Raw genomic sequence first — 17,873 nt, 5'->3', positions numbered from 1 at the left:
TATTATGCTCCTTGTTCCTGTCTCTAAAGCAGCTAGAGAACGCGTTATTGGTATTTGGAGATAACTGTGTAAATTGTACTTCGTTCAAAATCTCGCACGGTATCTAGGGCCTTACTTGGTGGTAGACTAAAGAGTAAATGTGTAGGGTAACAAGTAAACGAAGACCTTTACAGACAACGTAGTTCATATACTTAACCTCTCACAGAATGTCTAAAAAATTTTAAACACTGTATTACGGAACTTGAAAATTTCCGTTAAAAAGTGTATTTTAACATCCGTTGTTCGCAACACAGGTTCCGCCTAATCAAGAGAATTTAACACATTTTATTTTACCTTTAAATTCATGAGATCGTGAAATATTTCCGTTTAAGAAGGGACCTGTTGGAGGCAATTTTTACTGTATTAAAAGTCTATATTAAAAACCCTTAGGTTCTTGTTTAAAAGAAAATAAATCCACTTGAAATTACTTTTTGTATCCAATTTTCTTCTACCATAACATTGTCCATGTCAAACAGCAATAATTTACAATGTATAATATTGATACTTTAAATGGAATAAAATGATTTGAGCAAGGAATAAATGAGAAGAAGGTAAAGTTATCGAAAACATAACTGAAGACTGAGTAGGGAATTTACGTTTCGAGAGACAGAGGTGTGTATGAAAGCAACACAAGCTTATATTTAAATACTCTCATATTTAGAGCCCATTTTAAAAAAAGGTTGTTCATTTCTTCCCGAAATATATTTTTCAACGGTTTCTTTGGGATTAACTCTGTCAAGTATGTAAAAAGAAAGCTACATCTAGCCTGTTTCATAGTTGCATAGACTTCTTATCAAACGAAACTGCTATGAAAATATAACAATCCCCCCCCCCCCCCAAAAAAAAAAGCGTTGCTGAAGTTTGAGCTTTTGCTGTCGAACAAAACAGAAATGTCCTTTTCTGAAAACAAGCTTACTTACTTTGAAAGTATTACTTGTTTAGCATACACTTTGCAAAATATATTTTCATCTTGAATTGTTAACGTCTCTCAACTTCAATCAATTGCTTCAGAAGATAACTTCTAGAAGATTTTTCGGGCCCATTTAGTTGTAGTGCGACACCTTTGTCCAATTATTGTCAATTTTTGTCCACCCAAGAAAAAGAAATATACCATTCAAATTATTAAAGAAGGGCCATTTACAAATTTCGATCACTTGTAGTGCAACATCATCAAATTTGAATTTTAACTAGCTCAGGAATTTTGTCCACCCAAGAAAACAATTGTACCATTTAAATTAACAAAGGAAGGCCATTTAAAAGTTTCGACCACTTCGATCACCTGTAGCGAGACATCTTCAAAATTGAATTTTAACTAGCTAACAAGGAACGGACATGAACGTGCCATCCGGACAATCGAATCAAATCTAGTCTATTCGATAAACATAAAGATATGTTGATGCACAAAAAATTAGGTGCCATGGACAACGAAGTAAGTGCCTGTGGTCCATTAACCCTGTTGGTATAAAGAAAATTGCAGTGAAATAGCTATTGCATCAACACTGTTCATTGGAAAACCAGGGTTTATAGTTCATTCTCTTCCGCATGAAACAAGCTTTCCAGAGGTGCTATGTATTAGGACCCATAATGCATTTGAACAGGTGAGAGAATGTTGGGAAAATTCCCTCCAGAAATCCCTCCCATCAACTTTGGACCCCTCTGGAGTGGCCCCGGGTAAAAGTGGACAATCTAAATGTATATCTAAAAATAGTATAGGGGATAAGGAATGTGTGTACCAAGTTTTGTATTGATAGACAGAATAGGTAGAGGGAGAAGTGTGTATTGTTATACCTGTATACCTGTTTACTTCGATCACATGTAGTGCGACATTTTCAAATTTGAATTTTAACTAGCTAAGAATTTTGTCAATTTTTGTCCACCCAAGAAATAAATTGTACCATTCAAATAAACGAGAGAGGGCCATTTAAATTTTCGGCCACTTCGATCACCTGTAGTCCGACATCCTCAAATTTGTATTTTAACTAGCTAGGAATTTTTTCCGTGTTTGTCTGCCCAAGAAAAAACTGTACCATTCAAATAAACGAGAGAGGGCCATTTCAAAATTTCAGCCACTTCGATCACCCGTAGTGCGACATTTTCAAATTTGAATTTTAATTAGCTGAGAATTTTGCCCAATTTTCTTACATTTTTGTATCATAAAAATTGTAACATTCAGATTAACAAAAGAGGGCCATTTCAAAGCTTTGGCCACTTCAATCACCAGTAGTATGACTTCTTTAAATTCGAATTCTAACTAGTTTAGAATTTTCCCTATTTTTTAAAATAGATTTTTGTACCATGAAGATAGCTGAAATTCGAATCTGAAAATGTCTCACTACAGGTAATTTCAGTGGCCAAATTTTAAATGACCGTCCCTGGTTTATTTCAATGGAACAGAATTTATTCTTGGTGGTACAAAAATGTTTAAAAATTCGACACAATTCTCAGCTAATTAAAATTTGAATTTTGAGATGTCGCACTACGGGTGATTGAAGTGAAATTTTGAAATGGTCCTCCCTCGTTTATTTCAATGATACAAATTTCTTTCTTGGTGGACAAAAATTGGACAAAATTCTGAGCTAGTTAAAATTCGAATTTGAAGATATCGCACTACAACTAAATGGACCCAGATTTTTCTTTTGGCATTCTTATACTGCCACAAGACCACACAATTTCAAATCCACACACATACACACACAACAATAGCAACTTTAACTTCTGAGATGGATGACGTGGAAATTTTGTCGTAGGTGATTTGACACCGTTATTTATATCTTCTTCCAAAAAGATGACAGTCACGCATCATTGTCGGGAGGATGAATCACTCACCCTTTTATTATTATTCTTTCACATTATCTTGGAAAATATTCTAAACCGACAACAATCAACCATTTTGAGATCTTGAGCTTAATTTATATTAGAAACTTGAAATTCCATTTATGAGGAAAGTTGTTGGACGTTAAAAATTATCAAATTGATCGTTCCTTTAGATATGCATTTATATGCAGTAACGACATAAACATGCACTAACCTCCGAAATATGCAAATATATGCACTATAAAACTCTGCTATTTCACCCCAAAACACCTGAAATGGGTTTCTGTTTAAAGAGCATATCAATATCACATCAGGAATAAAACATGCAAATATGCAAAAATCCGAAGTCTAGTGATACCTTTACCATAATCCACCTATCTGCTTTTGATATCTGCTATTTAAAGAACCCGCAAAAAATGCTAAATCTATCTACAGTTGCAAATTGAAAGCAGATAAATGAGTTGTGATAACGATATCACATGCAAAATCGTATTGTCTAGTTTACTACGTTTCTGCTTTTCGAATACTTTTATTTGGTTTGAAGATATTACAGAAAAACTCTAAAATTAGCGGTAATTTAATTTCACTGTAGTGAAGACCCTTAAGTATAAGAATAATTAAAAGAAAAAAAAGCACGACACCTATCCATTTTTACTTGACCTGAAATCACCAAATACGCAGTACAGTAAAACACGTGTTGTTTGGTAAAAGGAAATGTGGTGCAATGGAAATATATAATTGCAACATTTACATAAAATAACGTCTTTAATTTATTAAAAGCAATGTATGTACATTTACAACACAACAGTTATGTACTTAACAAAAATATATTTAACAAAAAAAATCATGCATTTGATTTATTAATGGTGAAATATTTTATATTGGTTAGAAGAATATATGTACAAAAGCGGGGCTAATGAACTCTTACCTTAGCAAGTTGACAACACCAATCCAACCTTGTTGCGTCGTATAGAACTAGAAACAGGATGAACAGTTCACTTTTTTCATTATAGAGAACTATCTGTATGTTGCCACTAGTTATAGAAACAGTAGACCGAATGGTTTGAGTTTGCAATTTTCTTGCATTACTACCTAAATATAGATTTGGCATTGAAAATGTTTTGCTATGAACGCACGTTCCTCAGAGCACATTTTGCGTGGGCTGCTGACGAGTATTTCAGTTTGCTCCTTGACACACAAAAACTTCAAGATTTTTCTCCCTTTGTTCTCAATACACCTCTGGAAACACTGAAAGACATTTTCGTCTCTGCCAAATAACGATGACTCTCTTTCACGTGTTACGCCGAAACTTTTGGAACAAGCGATGTGATTATATTCGTCGTCTGGAGTTATTGGATGAAAGAGCGTTCTTTGTTCAGGTGCAGCTGAGAAAAAGAGATCTTTTCCTTGTTTTCCCAATTAGCTACATACGATCATTTTTTCATATTTTATCTTTCACAATGCAATTATTTTGATTTTACAATGAACATTGAATGAAATACAATAAATGTCAGTTTTCTAAATACTCGAAAGAAAATGTATGGATTATTCTTAAAAAAACCTTTAGAATCTATCAATACTTTTAGAGGCATTACAATGATATTCAGCAACATTTCGCAATGAATTGCAACAGAAAAGAGCTAGTTCTTTGCATTATTACAGCAGACTTTCGACTATACGGTCTCCATAATGTCCAACCTAGTTTCATCGCTGCAGTTAGAAAAACTGCTATATGTAGAACTGGCGACTTTCTAGGAAAAGCAAAAAACATGCCTTCTCATCATTTGCGTTATTAACAAGTATGATCTTTGTTTTCTTATTACAAGAAAACCATTAAGAATACAGGGGAAGATACAACACGACTTTCTGCTCACATTGTAACATTTAACTAATTTTTGATGAAAATATTATATACAGTATATATATGTTGTGCTATTGTATCTTGTATTTAATGGACTCAAAAGCTGATTTAAAAAAAGACCTTCAAACATAGCGATTTTGTTCGAAAACAGCTTCACAACCTTTATTTCGAAAATGAATGTCCTTTGAAGGCAATTGCTAAGACTATTCCGAAGAAATACTTAACTTATATTAGTTTTGATTATATCATGATTATATACAGTACAGTTCGATTGGCAGATTGGGAAGCATCACTTACCCATTTATATTACAATTAAATCTGGTTTTAATGTTAATATACAAATATACTTCACGAATTCGTGTTTATATGTCTTATTTGAAATTTGTTTCAGCAAATTAATTGTTCTTTGTATATATATTTTCGTAAAAGTAATTTTCATAAAAGTACAATGAAATATTGACAGATACACTGTCGAAACATTGTTGTAAAATTACAACCAGGCGTAACAAAAGCTACTGTGATATTGAATTAATAAGGCATGTGTGAGTCACTGTTAGGAGTATGTCGCTTACGAGAAGACAAACAAGAATAGATATAACAACAATAGATATAATACTCTACTTATCACCGTATTTTTTTACATTTACTTGAAATAAATTTAAAAAATGTTTCAGCAGAGTAAAAAATATAAAATATTACTACAACAAACAACATACATTTTAGCAGCATAAAAATTCGTTTTTCTCATAAATTAAGCACGAGAGTTTTACTCTCAGTGAATAATACCGACAAACTGTTAGAGGTACTCCTCACATCAAGGTAAGAAATAATTAATTATGGTTCAAGTGAAGTTAGGGGAAAAGTTGCCTAATTTTAGAACTACGGCCGTACAAAACCGAGAAAATAACATACATTGCAAAACGAAGATATTAGGGATGATCAAAAATTTCCGGAATCCACATTCTGGAAAATTTATTTTCCGTAATCGGAAATTTCGCTTTCCAGATTTTGGAAAAAATCCGAAATTCGGAAAAACCGGAATTCGGAAAAATCCGAAATTTAGAAAATTCTGGAATTGAGAAATATTCCGGAATAAGAAAAACTCAATATTTTTTTCCGAATTCCGGATTTTTTTCGAATTCTGGAATTTGTCCGATTTTACTTTCTTAATTCCGGAATTGGCTATCCCTAGAAGACATGTAACCGTGGCGTAGTGGTTCATATCAGTATAAAGGAAGTCACACATACGACATTCAAAATAGCATATTTCAGGAGATTGTCTACAGGACATAAGTCCCTGACATGATTCCAACCAGAATTCCAAGATCCGCTATATAGGCACAATAGGCACAATATAATTATTGAAAACAGTAAACACGAAATGTGTCAGCCGGAAGACGGAAGTGTTGCAGAGCACCAGTTCCACAGTCTCTTGTGTTCGGAATAACCCGTACTGTGATGTATTTTTTCAAGCTTCTCAACGCCGCTAACTCCGAAATCATGTACTTTTCCCCCATATGAACTTTTTTTTTCCTTATTTAAATATGATGAGCCACCTCTTAAATTTGTCGGTATAATTCATTACATGGATTTAGCCAATACAGTAAGATATATGTATAATTATTTTATCCTATCTTTATGCAGTATAGTGTTGTAATAATAGGTCCCATGTTTGCGCTATTCCTTCTATTGAAATCGGAACTGATCAGTCTATGATTTCCGTTTAAGTTACAATATTTTACCTCTAGAGCAGTGGTTCTCAACCTTTTTTGATTGACGGCACATTTTTCTGAACGTGCAGGACATCGCAATACATTTGTTTGATATTTTTATTGTAAATAATAATAATACATATTATAATAGTGAAATCAATTAGTTTTTATAATAACTCTATTTAGTACTGAGCATTATTGCTACCGCTCAAGGTGTTGACTGGTACAGTCTGCCTCGATTTTAACTAATTATTATTAAACTCTTCATGATTATTAAATTCTAAAATTTCGCGACTCACCTTAGGGAACTGAGTGTGTTGCAACACATCAGTGGAGAACCACTGCTTTAGGGGACTACGTGACACACCAGTGTGTTGCAACACATCCGTTGAGTATCACTGTCTTAGAGGACTGTGTGACACACCAGTGTGTCGCAACACATTAGTTGAGAACCACTGCCTTAGGGGACTACGTGACACACCAGTATGTTGCGACACATCGGTTGAGAACTATTGCTCTAAAGTCTACCGTAGTTTCACAATCTAAATCACTTGTTACCATTTTAATATCAACACTATTCCTCGTGTTACACTCAGTTGTAATTTAAAAACAATGCCTATCATTTTGTCAATAATACGTTATAATGAGCCTGAAAAATAGTATACTGTAAACCTGTTTACTTCAAAACATTAAGTTTTCAGTCTTTCTCAAGCACTACTCGTATATTCACAACCTTGCATTTATTTGTTGAAGAATTGCTCCAATCCTTTATATATTTACTTTTTGTCAATGGTTTTGCTCTTGAGAGAAGTCACGTAAGAAAAAAATACATATGAGATAAACGAACATCAGGGGAGTATCCAAGACTATTTTTAAATAATATATCTACTTGCGTTTTGTGAAATGAAATGAAAACTTTCAGTTTAACGTCCCACAATTATGTGCTTTAGGCTAAGGGAGACAATGAATAAGGCAAGTGAATGATGATGGAATAAATGGTGGAATGACAATGTGAGAGGAAACGGGAGTATAACGAGAAAACTCACGGACATGGTGTTGTCCACCAGAAGTATACTTGGCCGGAAATCGAAATCGACCAGGAACTCCACGCACCAGAGGTAAGGGCTCTACCACTGAGCCATCACGTTCCTCTAATTGCGTTTTGTCTGCAGCAGAGGCACACTCACGAAGGTCCACCCGGTCTGGATCCCGTCCAATATTTAGACTTTGGATCTCCCCCCCCCCCCAAAAAAAAAATTCTAATTGAGCACCTGGTGCATATTCTATACATACAAGATATAGTCCCCTGTATACTAGATTTTTAAAAAGTAATCCTCCCTTAGCTTGTAGCAGGTGCCGTGACTTCCCTCAAGAGCCGTCACTGGTTTGTGTAAGGCTTTTAAGGCCTGATCCTTTCACAAGTTTGAGAAGCGACGTTCGGCGGTGAGTATATATATATATCTTCTGTCCGGGTAAAAACCGGTATCATTAACTACTGTCCTGAATTATTCCTTTGACGCTGGTGAACGTGCCGACAGCAAGTCCCACCAATCCGAAGATAAACAAAGCGACATTCTTGACGAGGATATAATTAAAGCGTCCGAAACCAGTGTCGTTCCAAACGGTACAGCTCTCGATGATGGCTGGTAGCATGATTCCAAGAATGGAGAGGCAGAAAGCACCAACGAATGAGATTACAAGGCCTAATTTTGGGAAGGCTATTGCAAGAACAGCTGAAAATGAAGATAGAATAGTATTAATTAAATCAAGTTAACTGTAAAACTATGTAGTCACATGAGTATTTTTTTTAAATTATCAAAGTAATTGACAAGTCAGTTACTGTAAATTGACAAGATTCCAGCTAATATAACAATCTATTCATGTTAATACATTCAGTCATTCTACCCTCATTTCTGTCTTCCCTCTTTTTCCTACCACCATACATTTTATCACCTTCTTCAGTATACAGTTCCCTCTCAGACAACATTCCACTCACCGAGTTCCTCTTCCATTTTTAAAGAGTTTGGTTTACTAACCTTTTCCTTTTTACCCTGTCTGTGAGTTAATCCGTTCAGGAGACAAAAACCTCAGAAGGTAGTTGATGAATTACCATCAATTTTGGGGAGGATAGACAGGGCCAAAAGTTACGAATTGACTACGTAGACGGAGGACATATTAAAACCATGACGGAGGACATATTACGGTTTGAGCATTGATCACTATAGAGCAAAAATGATAAGGGAAAGTGAGAAGCCGTTTTCTGCATTCGATTAAGTGTTCCAAGAATATGTTTCACCTTCCATCCTTAGCTCTATACCAAAACCGAAAGTGACAGAAATCCACTGCAACTTCCACTGAGAAAAATCCGTTATCCACACAGTGCTATATTGTACAAATATACGGAAACCTTATGTTTACTACGGAAATCTGCACGAAGCATGTGTTTTTCCATATGCTACATACCGGTACGTAAATACTGTGCTCTTCCCGTTTAGATGTTACATCATCATACAAGATGTCTGACATCTAACAGTTTCCCGTATATTACATAGGTATACGGGATATTACATACGTCAGCTATGCACGTCCATTTTGATGTGAGGTCCTGACCGCCTTTATACGATTCTTTCGTTCGTAAGGAAAGTACAACTATTTGGAACAGAAAGTACATACAAAATATATCTTTTCAATTATATATTGCTACAGGATGTTACATAGAGGTGCACGTTAACCTCCAAAAATACGGGATTTACGAATGTATCCTACGGTTTTACGAATGCCATCTCGTTGTCCAGTTTTAATATTGATGTACACTCATGTCCAAAATTATTGTCGCATGTCTATAAATATGTTGTTGGAGGAATATAATTTGATAACGAATTCGCCCGGTATTTCTTACAATGTTAGTATGTGTATAATCGGCAAAGACATGTATGTGGAAAACTACATGTCAAAAGAGCAGTAAATAAGAACAATGAAAGAAAAATAAACTTTCTTGTGCATCATTTTGTTTTACTTATTATAATTTTCGTATTTATAATTCTTTTCCTATGGAATTTGCCACAAATATACATTTCCCGATTATACACATAGTATCAGTATTAAAAGTACCCTGTAAAATCATTATCAAATAACATTCTTACAAGAACACAGTTATAGATATATTACAATCATTTTGGACATTAGTGTACCTAGAGCAAAAATAAAAAATATAGCAAGAACTTTTTTTTAATGGCTTTAGAGATTTAAGAATAGGAACATATTTTCTCGTAACCCTCTATCAAACCGAAAGTGACAGAAACAAACACGTTCAGTTTTGACGTTGATCACTATAGAGGAAAAACCGTAATAGACAGTGAGAAGTATTTTTTGCAATTGCTTTGAGAAAAAAATATATGTGGTGTATGTAAAAAGGTAGGTTACATGCATAAATCATGTAGTTTTTGGACTTAACGCACAACCATATGTAACATTCTGAAGCAAATGTATAACTGAAAACGTATACGTATTTTCCATGTAAGTATTCCGTATATACGCACTTTCCGTACGAAAGAAAGAACTACATATAAGACGGTCAGGATCTCACATACAGATGGACGCATATAAATACAGTTAACGAATTAACATACATATAAGTATATAATATACGGAAGACTGTTGGATGTCAGATCTTCTTCAGCGGCATGATGTAAGATCTGTGTAGCATATGGGTAATTATGCTCCTTAGAGATGTCCGTAATAAACATATGGATTCCGTACATTTGTATAATGTATCCTACCACTGTCCGGATAACGGATTATTCTGAGTGCAATTAAGCATCCAAAGAATATATTTCATTTCCATTTTAATCTCTTTACTAAAACCGGAAATGGTATAAATCTACTACCACTAACTAACTAACTAACTCTGGCCTATGGAACCCAGAGGTTCAATGCCGCGTTCACAAAAGCTCTTCCTGACTTCTATCACTAGCCAACTGGATCCAGTTTCTATTTTGTAGTCCTATTCCTGCGAGATCCGTCTTAATATTGTCCTTCCATCTGCGCCTACATCTTCCTAATGGTCGTTTTCCGATTGGTCTTCCAGTCAAGACTTTAAAAGCGTTTCTTCTTTCTTCCATACCAGCTACATGACCTGCCCACCTAAGCCTCCTAGACTTGACGACCCTAACAATGTTGGGTAAACCGTATAAATTATGTAGTTTCTCGTTATGAAGTTTCTGCCATTCCCCATTTCCGTTCCTCTTGGGTCCGAATATTCGTCTCAAGATCTTGTTCTCAAATACTTTCAGTCTATGTTCTCCCCTCAGAATAAGCGACCATGTTTCGCAACCATACAGAACAACAGGCATGATTATCGTTTATATTTTTTAAGCTTCAAATTCCTCGACAGAATTCGCGACGACAAGAGATTTTGAACTGAATAATAACACGACGAATTCCCTGCTTTTAGTCGAAATTTAATTTCTTCGTGAATATGATTTTCGTCTGTTAATATTGATCCTAGATATTTGAAAGTATTTACTTTATCAAAAGTATTATTTAATATTTTAGCGCATCCATAATTTGCTGTATTATGGTTCTAATACCACTTCTAGTTTCAATAGTAATAAAAAAATCAGGTCATACAAACCAAACTTCTTCACTGGGGTATACGTGACATTTTAAACGTATTTATAACTGTTTTTTCTCCCTTATTATACCCAGCAGTGACGATTTCAGGTGATGGACCTGAAATTACAAAACTTCCCCCGCAATCATATATCTGATAATAGTCAATGTAGGTTACATGTATACTCACAGTACTATTTTCCATTCCTCGTGTATATTGAAACTCCCTTCCCGGAGGAAATCTGGAATCACCACTGATTCCAGGCATTTCCTTATTGGTTGATTCCATCTAGATTATTTTCTACACCCAAATTCAAAGTCTGTATTATCGTTTTCGTTGTTTTTACATAATGTTTCTGTACTACAGTACAAGACTCAACGCAAAACTTTTTTTTTTAAAACTTTCACCAAATGAAATTATTCCTAAATGCTACAATCAAATAACTTTATTATTATTATTGAAATAAAATTTCTCAGTAATTTGTTACTTCTTAGCAACAAGTACTGTAAGTCCATTTTTTCAACTAATGGAATGAAATGAAATCTTTCAGTTTAACGTCCCACGTTTATGACCTTTAAGCTAAAAGAGACGATGATAAAAGCAAGTGAATGATGAAGGAATAATTGGTGGAATAAAAATGTGGGAAGAAACGAAGTACCTGAGAAAACTCACGGACAAGATATTGTTCACTACAGAGTTACATTGCCGGGTATCAACAATGGACCCCACACACCAGTCAAGATATTGTCCACTACAAACTTACTTTGTCGGGGATCGAACCATGGACCCCATGCACCAGTCGTAAGCGCTCTACCACTGAGAAATCGTGCCCGTGAATATCGCCCGATTATCATCGATACTCAACTGACCTATTATTGAATTAATTCTGATATTTCAACAAAAACCAAGTAAATAATAATAAATATAGTGTATTTTCATAGGGTGTTTTGGTTACTTACAGTTAGTCCTGTAGTAAGCGAACCCTAATGATGCACTACTCCTCTATTTGATATTAAAGTGAATGTATATTCTTTAATTTTCAAATTAATCCACATCAAAACTACAGAGTAACCTGGTCGGGTGCTGCTGTTAATTTATTATCACCTGGGAAACACCGAATTTGTTGCTAAAGACACTTTCGAGTTTTGAAAAATAAAATCTTAAATTTTTGCTCGTCTTGTGATATATGTATATACATTTCATGAAAATGAACAGAAAAAAATAAATATAATGATAATACTTACTGCAAATAGTGACGTAACATGTTCGAACAAGATATCCATATAAATTTTTTCTGGGGTTTTTCTCCAGCCGTGGAGACAAATACATATTCCAGGTTATATCAATGGCTACGAATGTCTGCAAACCATGGCTTACAAATATAGCCGCGGCGAGCATTATTTTCACACTTTGAGCTAACCTGAAAAACATCAGAACATAGAGTATAAAATTAGGATGTAGACACTGCTCAACATCATAAGTAATTTATGTTAACGTTTAAAGATCGCTGATCAAGTGCCTAGAATCTTGGACCGTTTGCCCTATAATCCTCATTTAATCTAACCAGTTATCTCATACAGTTATAACAGATTAATCTAAATGCATTTGTCTCCCCTCTAAACGACTTACACAAATGCACTGTTCGAATATACCAGTAGTACAGATAAATGAAACAATTATTCCATTTTCTGAAACCATCACAAATAACGGAATAATAATAGATCAATTTGTTGAATAGAAACCTCACATCAATGCTGTATGTAAGAAAGCGTTCTGGTATTTCATTCACTCACTACACTAAAGAAAATTCTACCCACTGAAATAAAGCTACTATTTGTAAAATCTCTAATATTTCCTCATCTTGAATATTGTGATGTAGCTCTATCAGACTTAAATGAAGACTTAGTGTACTTAGTGTATCCAAAATGCCTGTATAAAGATTGCATATAATCTCAAACGATCAAATCATTTAACTCCATACTACAGAAAGCTGGGCTTTTGAAACCTGCCGATAGACGTTATCTCCATCGACTCATACTTCTCTTTAAGACTTTGCGCTTTCAATAAGCCTTCTACTTATTTCAACGATTGCAACCATCAGAAGCACATCACGATTAAGATACAAGATCATGTGCAAATAAACTCCTTTCTCTCCCAATACAGTCGTCGAAATTTTACTCGAAATCGTTCTTTGTATCCACTATTTGTGCATGGAATGATTTTCCACCCAGCATACGACAGTCTCAGTCAATCAATCTATTCAAGAAGTCGGTTGAGCAGATCATCTATGAATCTCTCGAGACTTAGGTCTACTGATATCGGACAAAAATGCTGATTTTTATTCATCTTACCTTTTATTTGTTTCTGGTATTCCCTTAATGTATCTGAATATATTACTTGTTTATTAGTAATAATCTGTGTGTTCGGGTGTGTGAGTATGTGAATGTCTATGATGTGAATGTATTTTTTGTTGTAATTGCAATGTGCGTGTGTGTGTGTGTGTGTGTGTGTGTGTGTGTTTTCAGTTATTATTCTATACGTACTTAATATCATCATATTAACCTTTATGTATGCATGGTCATTGGTCAAGTGGGAGACAAGGCATGATTAGCCTTAACTTCGCCATATAAAATAAGACTAAATAAATAAACAGATAAATGATAAAATTTGTGTCCGTTATACCTAAAAGTATCGAACAATAAAAAAATCGGAGAAAATCGATGGAAATTACAATTGTTTTAATATTTCTTAAAGCTCAACATTTAATTGGTCTTTCAGGTTTTACAATGAAATATTGTTTTATATTTATATTTGGATGCTGTGCTGTATTGAAGTTATCTGGAAGGTTAGATTAGTGACCAGGCTTTCCTCCAGAAAATTTTGTCTTGGGAAGGGAACTTAGATAAAATGTAAGGAATATACACTCGAACTCTATTTGCTAAAAGAAGTGCTCTGCATAAAAGTGACAATTAATCACAATCACCTCCGATGGCACGGAATGGAGCCAAGGGCGTGAATCCTAAGGAGCCAAGGCCCGGGTACCTCAAAGCTCATGTGGACCCCCTCATTGTATTTGTAAATTTAAAATTTTTGGCAATTTGTCTTAAAATCCTCATATATGCTTTCTGCATCTGAATGGGCCTTCTAAATTTACAGAGAAACCGGCGCCCTTGAATGGAGTACCTCCGAAAGTATACCTGGAAGGAAGGCTCTTAGTGAGGTTTAATTTGCTTGTTGACTTCCTAAATTAACTTGTTTATTTTAATTGTATAATTAATTTCATGTTCAATTCATGTTCCTGTAGGATAGCGATCTGGGTATATGACCCGTCCATCTGAACCTCCTAGACTGATAACAACGTTTGGTAAACGGTGTAAATTATGTAGTTCCTCGTTACGAAGTTTCCGCCATTCCCCATTTCCTTTCCTCTTGGGTCCGAATACTCGCGTCATGATTTTATTCTCAAATACTTTCAGATTGTGTTCTTCCCTCAGAGTAAGTGAAAAGTTTCGCAACCATACAGCACTACAGGGATGATTGTCATTTTATATATTTTAAACTTCAAATTCCTCGACAGGATTCATGACGACAAAAGATTTTCAACTGAATAATAACACGATTTCCCTGCTTTTAGTCGACATTTAATTTCTTCCTGAATTGGTTTTAGTCTATTAATATTTCCTAGATATTTGAAAGTATCCACTGTGTCGTAATTACTATTATTTGATATTTTAACGACAGAATTTGCAGTATTTTTAAGAGTGAAACAATTTATATTTGTTCGAATTATCATTTTCATAGTACTTGCGAAATACTCACGGTTGATCTTCTGGTAAATTGAGAGTAATGCTTCCTTTCTTCTGTGCTTCATCTCCATACTTCCAGTATCCGAAAAATCCCATAGCTGCATACAGTGTTACAATGAACCCCATAGCCATGTTAATAATTGTAGAAAACGATTGTGGCGTTTTCATATTATTCTCTAGAGGCATTATCTGCAAATAAGCAAAAACGTTAGTTGAAAATGATCTTATACTGAGGGTAGAATTACTGATTTAATTCTTATTTGTGTGGTGGCTGAACACCTTTTAACAAGAAAGAGACATAAGAATCTCAATTTAAGACAAACATGTGTTTCAACCTAATTTGAACGATATCAACTCTTTTTATAATTTGTTTTAATTATTAATTGGATACATAAATGCAAAAACTATCCAAATTATAGTGGTAAAAACTGCAATACGTTAAATTACAAATGCTCAATGTGAACCCTCTTTGTTACCCTGCGTACTTTAATTAGATAATCCAATTCCTTCCCGACCCGTTTCAGCATGTTTCGGCTACTCAGGAAGTGGTTTCGTATTAGGACTTCCCAAACACCACTGAATAATAATAAGAATAATAATTTGTTTATTAGTACTTTACACCCAAAGGCAATTACAAAGTACAAAGTTTATACATCATTATCAAAGGATATGCAACCCAACTCCAAATATAAAACTAGCATTGGTAACACGAAATAGTATTATAAATCTTTTTTCTCTTTACATATGCTGTACAAAAATATTCTACAATTTATTATTTAGTAACTAAAACCACTTTCGCTTAAAGGTCTTAAATTCATACTGAAATAAATCCAATCCCATAGACTCAATTTTGTTACCTGAATCACATAATTTACACAGTGGTGAATTCCTGTTCACATTTATTCTGTTTTCAGGCGTATAAAAAACATGTCTACCTCTCAAATGTTGCCGAGGACAATAAAAATGGTAATCTACTTAATAAGAATATGTTATCTTCCTTATTATCAATTATTTTTTTTTAAGATATAGTACTCGCTGTATAAATCTCCTATTTTCAAGTGACAATAATTTGATTTTTTAAGTTCATCATAAGGAACATAACGAGTTTGAATACCATGTGTTTTATACGCAGTATGAAGAAGAGATAAAATCCAAGTTAACTGAATGGGGGCACGATAGTTCAGTGGAAGAGCGCTCACCTCTACTGTTAGAGGTCCCTGGTTCAATTCCAGGCCAAATGTGATTTGGCCGAATTTGTGGTGGACAAAATCGTGTCCGTGTTTTTTTAGGGTTGTCCAATTTCCTACTACATTCTCATTCCACAAATTACTTCATTATCAGTCATCTTTATTAATCGCCCGTCTCGTTTAGTCTTAAGGGCATATGGGACGTAAAAGTAGAAATTTCATTTCGAGTTAGCTGAATACTGTCATTGATTTAGCTAGCAGTAAAAGTATGAAGTCAGGTAGCTTACTTGCTACTCAGTTACTGATTATTACTTTCAGTTTGTCTACACTTCCAAAATTCTTGAAAGCTAGATATTATCGATTAAAAGTACATTCCTATATTTCCAGTCCTTTAAATTACAACATTTGAGCAGTCATGTAATGCGACTACTGCTCTTTGTGCTAATTGTGGCCAGGAAAGTTATGATACGGAGCCCTATATGGCGACCAAGCCATATTGTGTTATTTGTAAGAGTGAGCACTCTGCTGTGCCTAGGCATTGTCTAGCTTTTCGAAAAGAGAGCTAAATCCGAGCGCTCATGGGAGTAGATATGGTTTCCGCTACTGATGCAAAACGTCACATCAGGGAGAGCGTTTCGACACCGCTCCACGTTCCGTTTTCATCCATTGTCGCAACTTCCCACAGGTCCTGCAATCGCTGCTTTGTGCAGCACACAACCAATCACCGCCTGTTGTTCGAAGCGATGATATAAAACTAACGTTACTTAATCGTCACTCGTCATACATTGCTGGCGTCAAATTAAGGTAGTAATTCCTTATCGTCTTAGCTACGCTGTCCTCTCTCAGAGGAAGACGAAATATCCATCAGTTCCCAAGTTACCATCGGTTTTACCGAAGTCCAATATGGTGGAAAATTAATTGGTGGATAGATAATTGATGCCTTAAACATTAATATTTCCAAAAATGGTGCTTCTTCAATGGAATCTTAATGGCTTCAGTAGCCACCTTACGGAATTGAAGCAACTCGATCTCTGACCACTCACCGCGAGTTGTTTGTTCCAAAGAAACTCATTTTCAGGCTACACAGTCATCTGTTTTAACTCGTTACACGATATATAGGTGATGTAACAAACACACTGATGGTCGAACTGCTGGCGTGTAGCCATTCCTGTACTCAGTGGCTTTCATTCGTGATTTATTAAATCAAGGTTGCAAGCAGTTACGGAACAAGCTTTCATCGCTCGCCCAAAATCTATCTTTTCATTGTATATTTATTTTGCGGAAGCCTTTTCGGCAGCCGATCTGATTCATCTTTACAATCAACTTGAGCCATCTGTGTTAATTGTCGGAGATCTGAATGCGTCTCATCGCCTATTGGAACTGATGATCATGCCTCAGGTAACAAAATTCCTTGATGATAGTGGGATACCCGTCCTTAATAACGGTAGTCCACTAACATTTCTACTGGACCGGTACCTTAGTGACTTAATCTTCCCCTGTGTTGGGCTTCTCCTTGTAGATTTTTTTCACATGAAGAGTGCATCCAGATTTCTATTGCATTGATCACGAAGGTCTGCTTATTTCTAATACAAATTATCTTCCATGCTTCAACTAGAAGCGTGCTGATTTGCCAATACTTCAAAAGCTGAGCGAGTTTCATCCTTCTGATGATTTTTTGTTTATGTTGCTGTAGACCTATTTGAGCAGATTGTTAGCGACGATATCCATGGTTCTATCCCAGAATATGGAGGCAACGGTTCACATCGGCGAGTTACATGGTGGTCTGCGGAAATCCCTAAAGTTACCCTGGCTCTCTGATTTGCTCTTCTGATGAGAATTTTT

The 17,873-nt window shown here is 35.1% G+C and overlaps 2 protein-coding genes across 3 annotated transcripts in view; one reads left to right on the top strand and one right to left on the bottom strand.

Moving 5' to 3' along the window:
* LOC145662439 (proton-coupled amino acid transporter-like protein pathetic) overlaps positions 1-17,873 on the top strand; it is a 409,124-nt gene that overhangs the window by 125,042 nt on the left and 266,209 nt on the right. The gene's annotated exons all lie outside the window — the stretch shown is intronic.
* LOC145662440 (proton-coupled amino acid transporter-like protein acs) overlaps positions 4,907-17,873 on the bottom strand; it is a 90,343-nt gene continuing 77,376 nt past the window's right edge. For both annotated transcript variants that reach the window (XM_081728012.1, XM_081728014.1), the window contains 3 exons: positions 14,858-15,033; positions 12,283-12,458; positions 4,907-8,159 (listed from right to left, as the gene is read on the bottom strand). In XM_081728012.1, coding sequence (XP_081584138.1) covers positions 7,915-8,159; positions 12,283-12,458; positions 14,858-15,033 — 597 coding nt within the window. In that variant the 3' untranslated portion in view covers positions 4,907-7,914. The remainder of the gene's footprint in view (positions 8,160-12,282; positions 12,459-14,857; positions 15,034-17,873) is intronic.

Source organism: Thermobia domestica, chromosome 10 (assembly GCF_964235325.1).
Source record: "Thermobia domestica chromosome 10, izTheDome1.hap1.1, whole genome shotgun sequence".
NCBI lineage: Eukaryota > Metazoa > Arthropoda > Insecta > Zygentoma > Lepismatidae > Thermobia > Thermobia domestica.
This window is presented reverse-complemented; position numbering and strand designations above follow the sequence as displayed.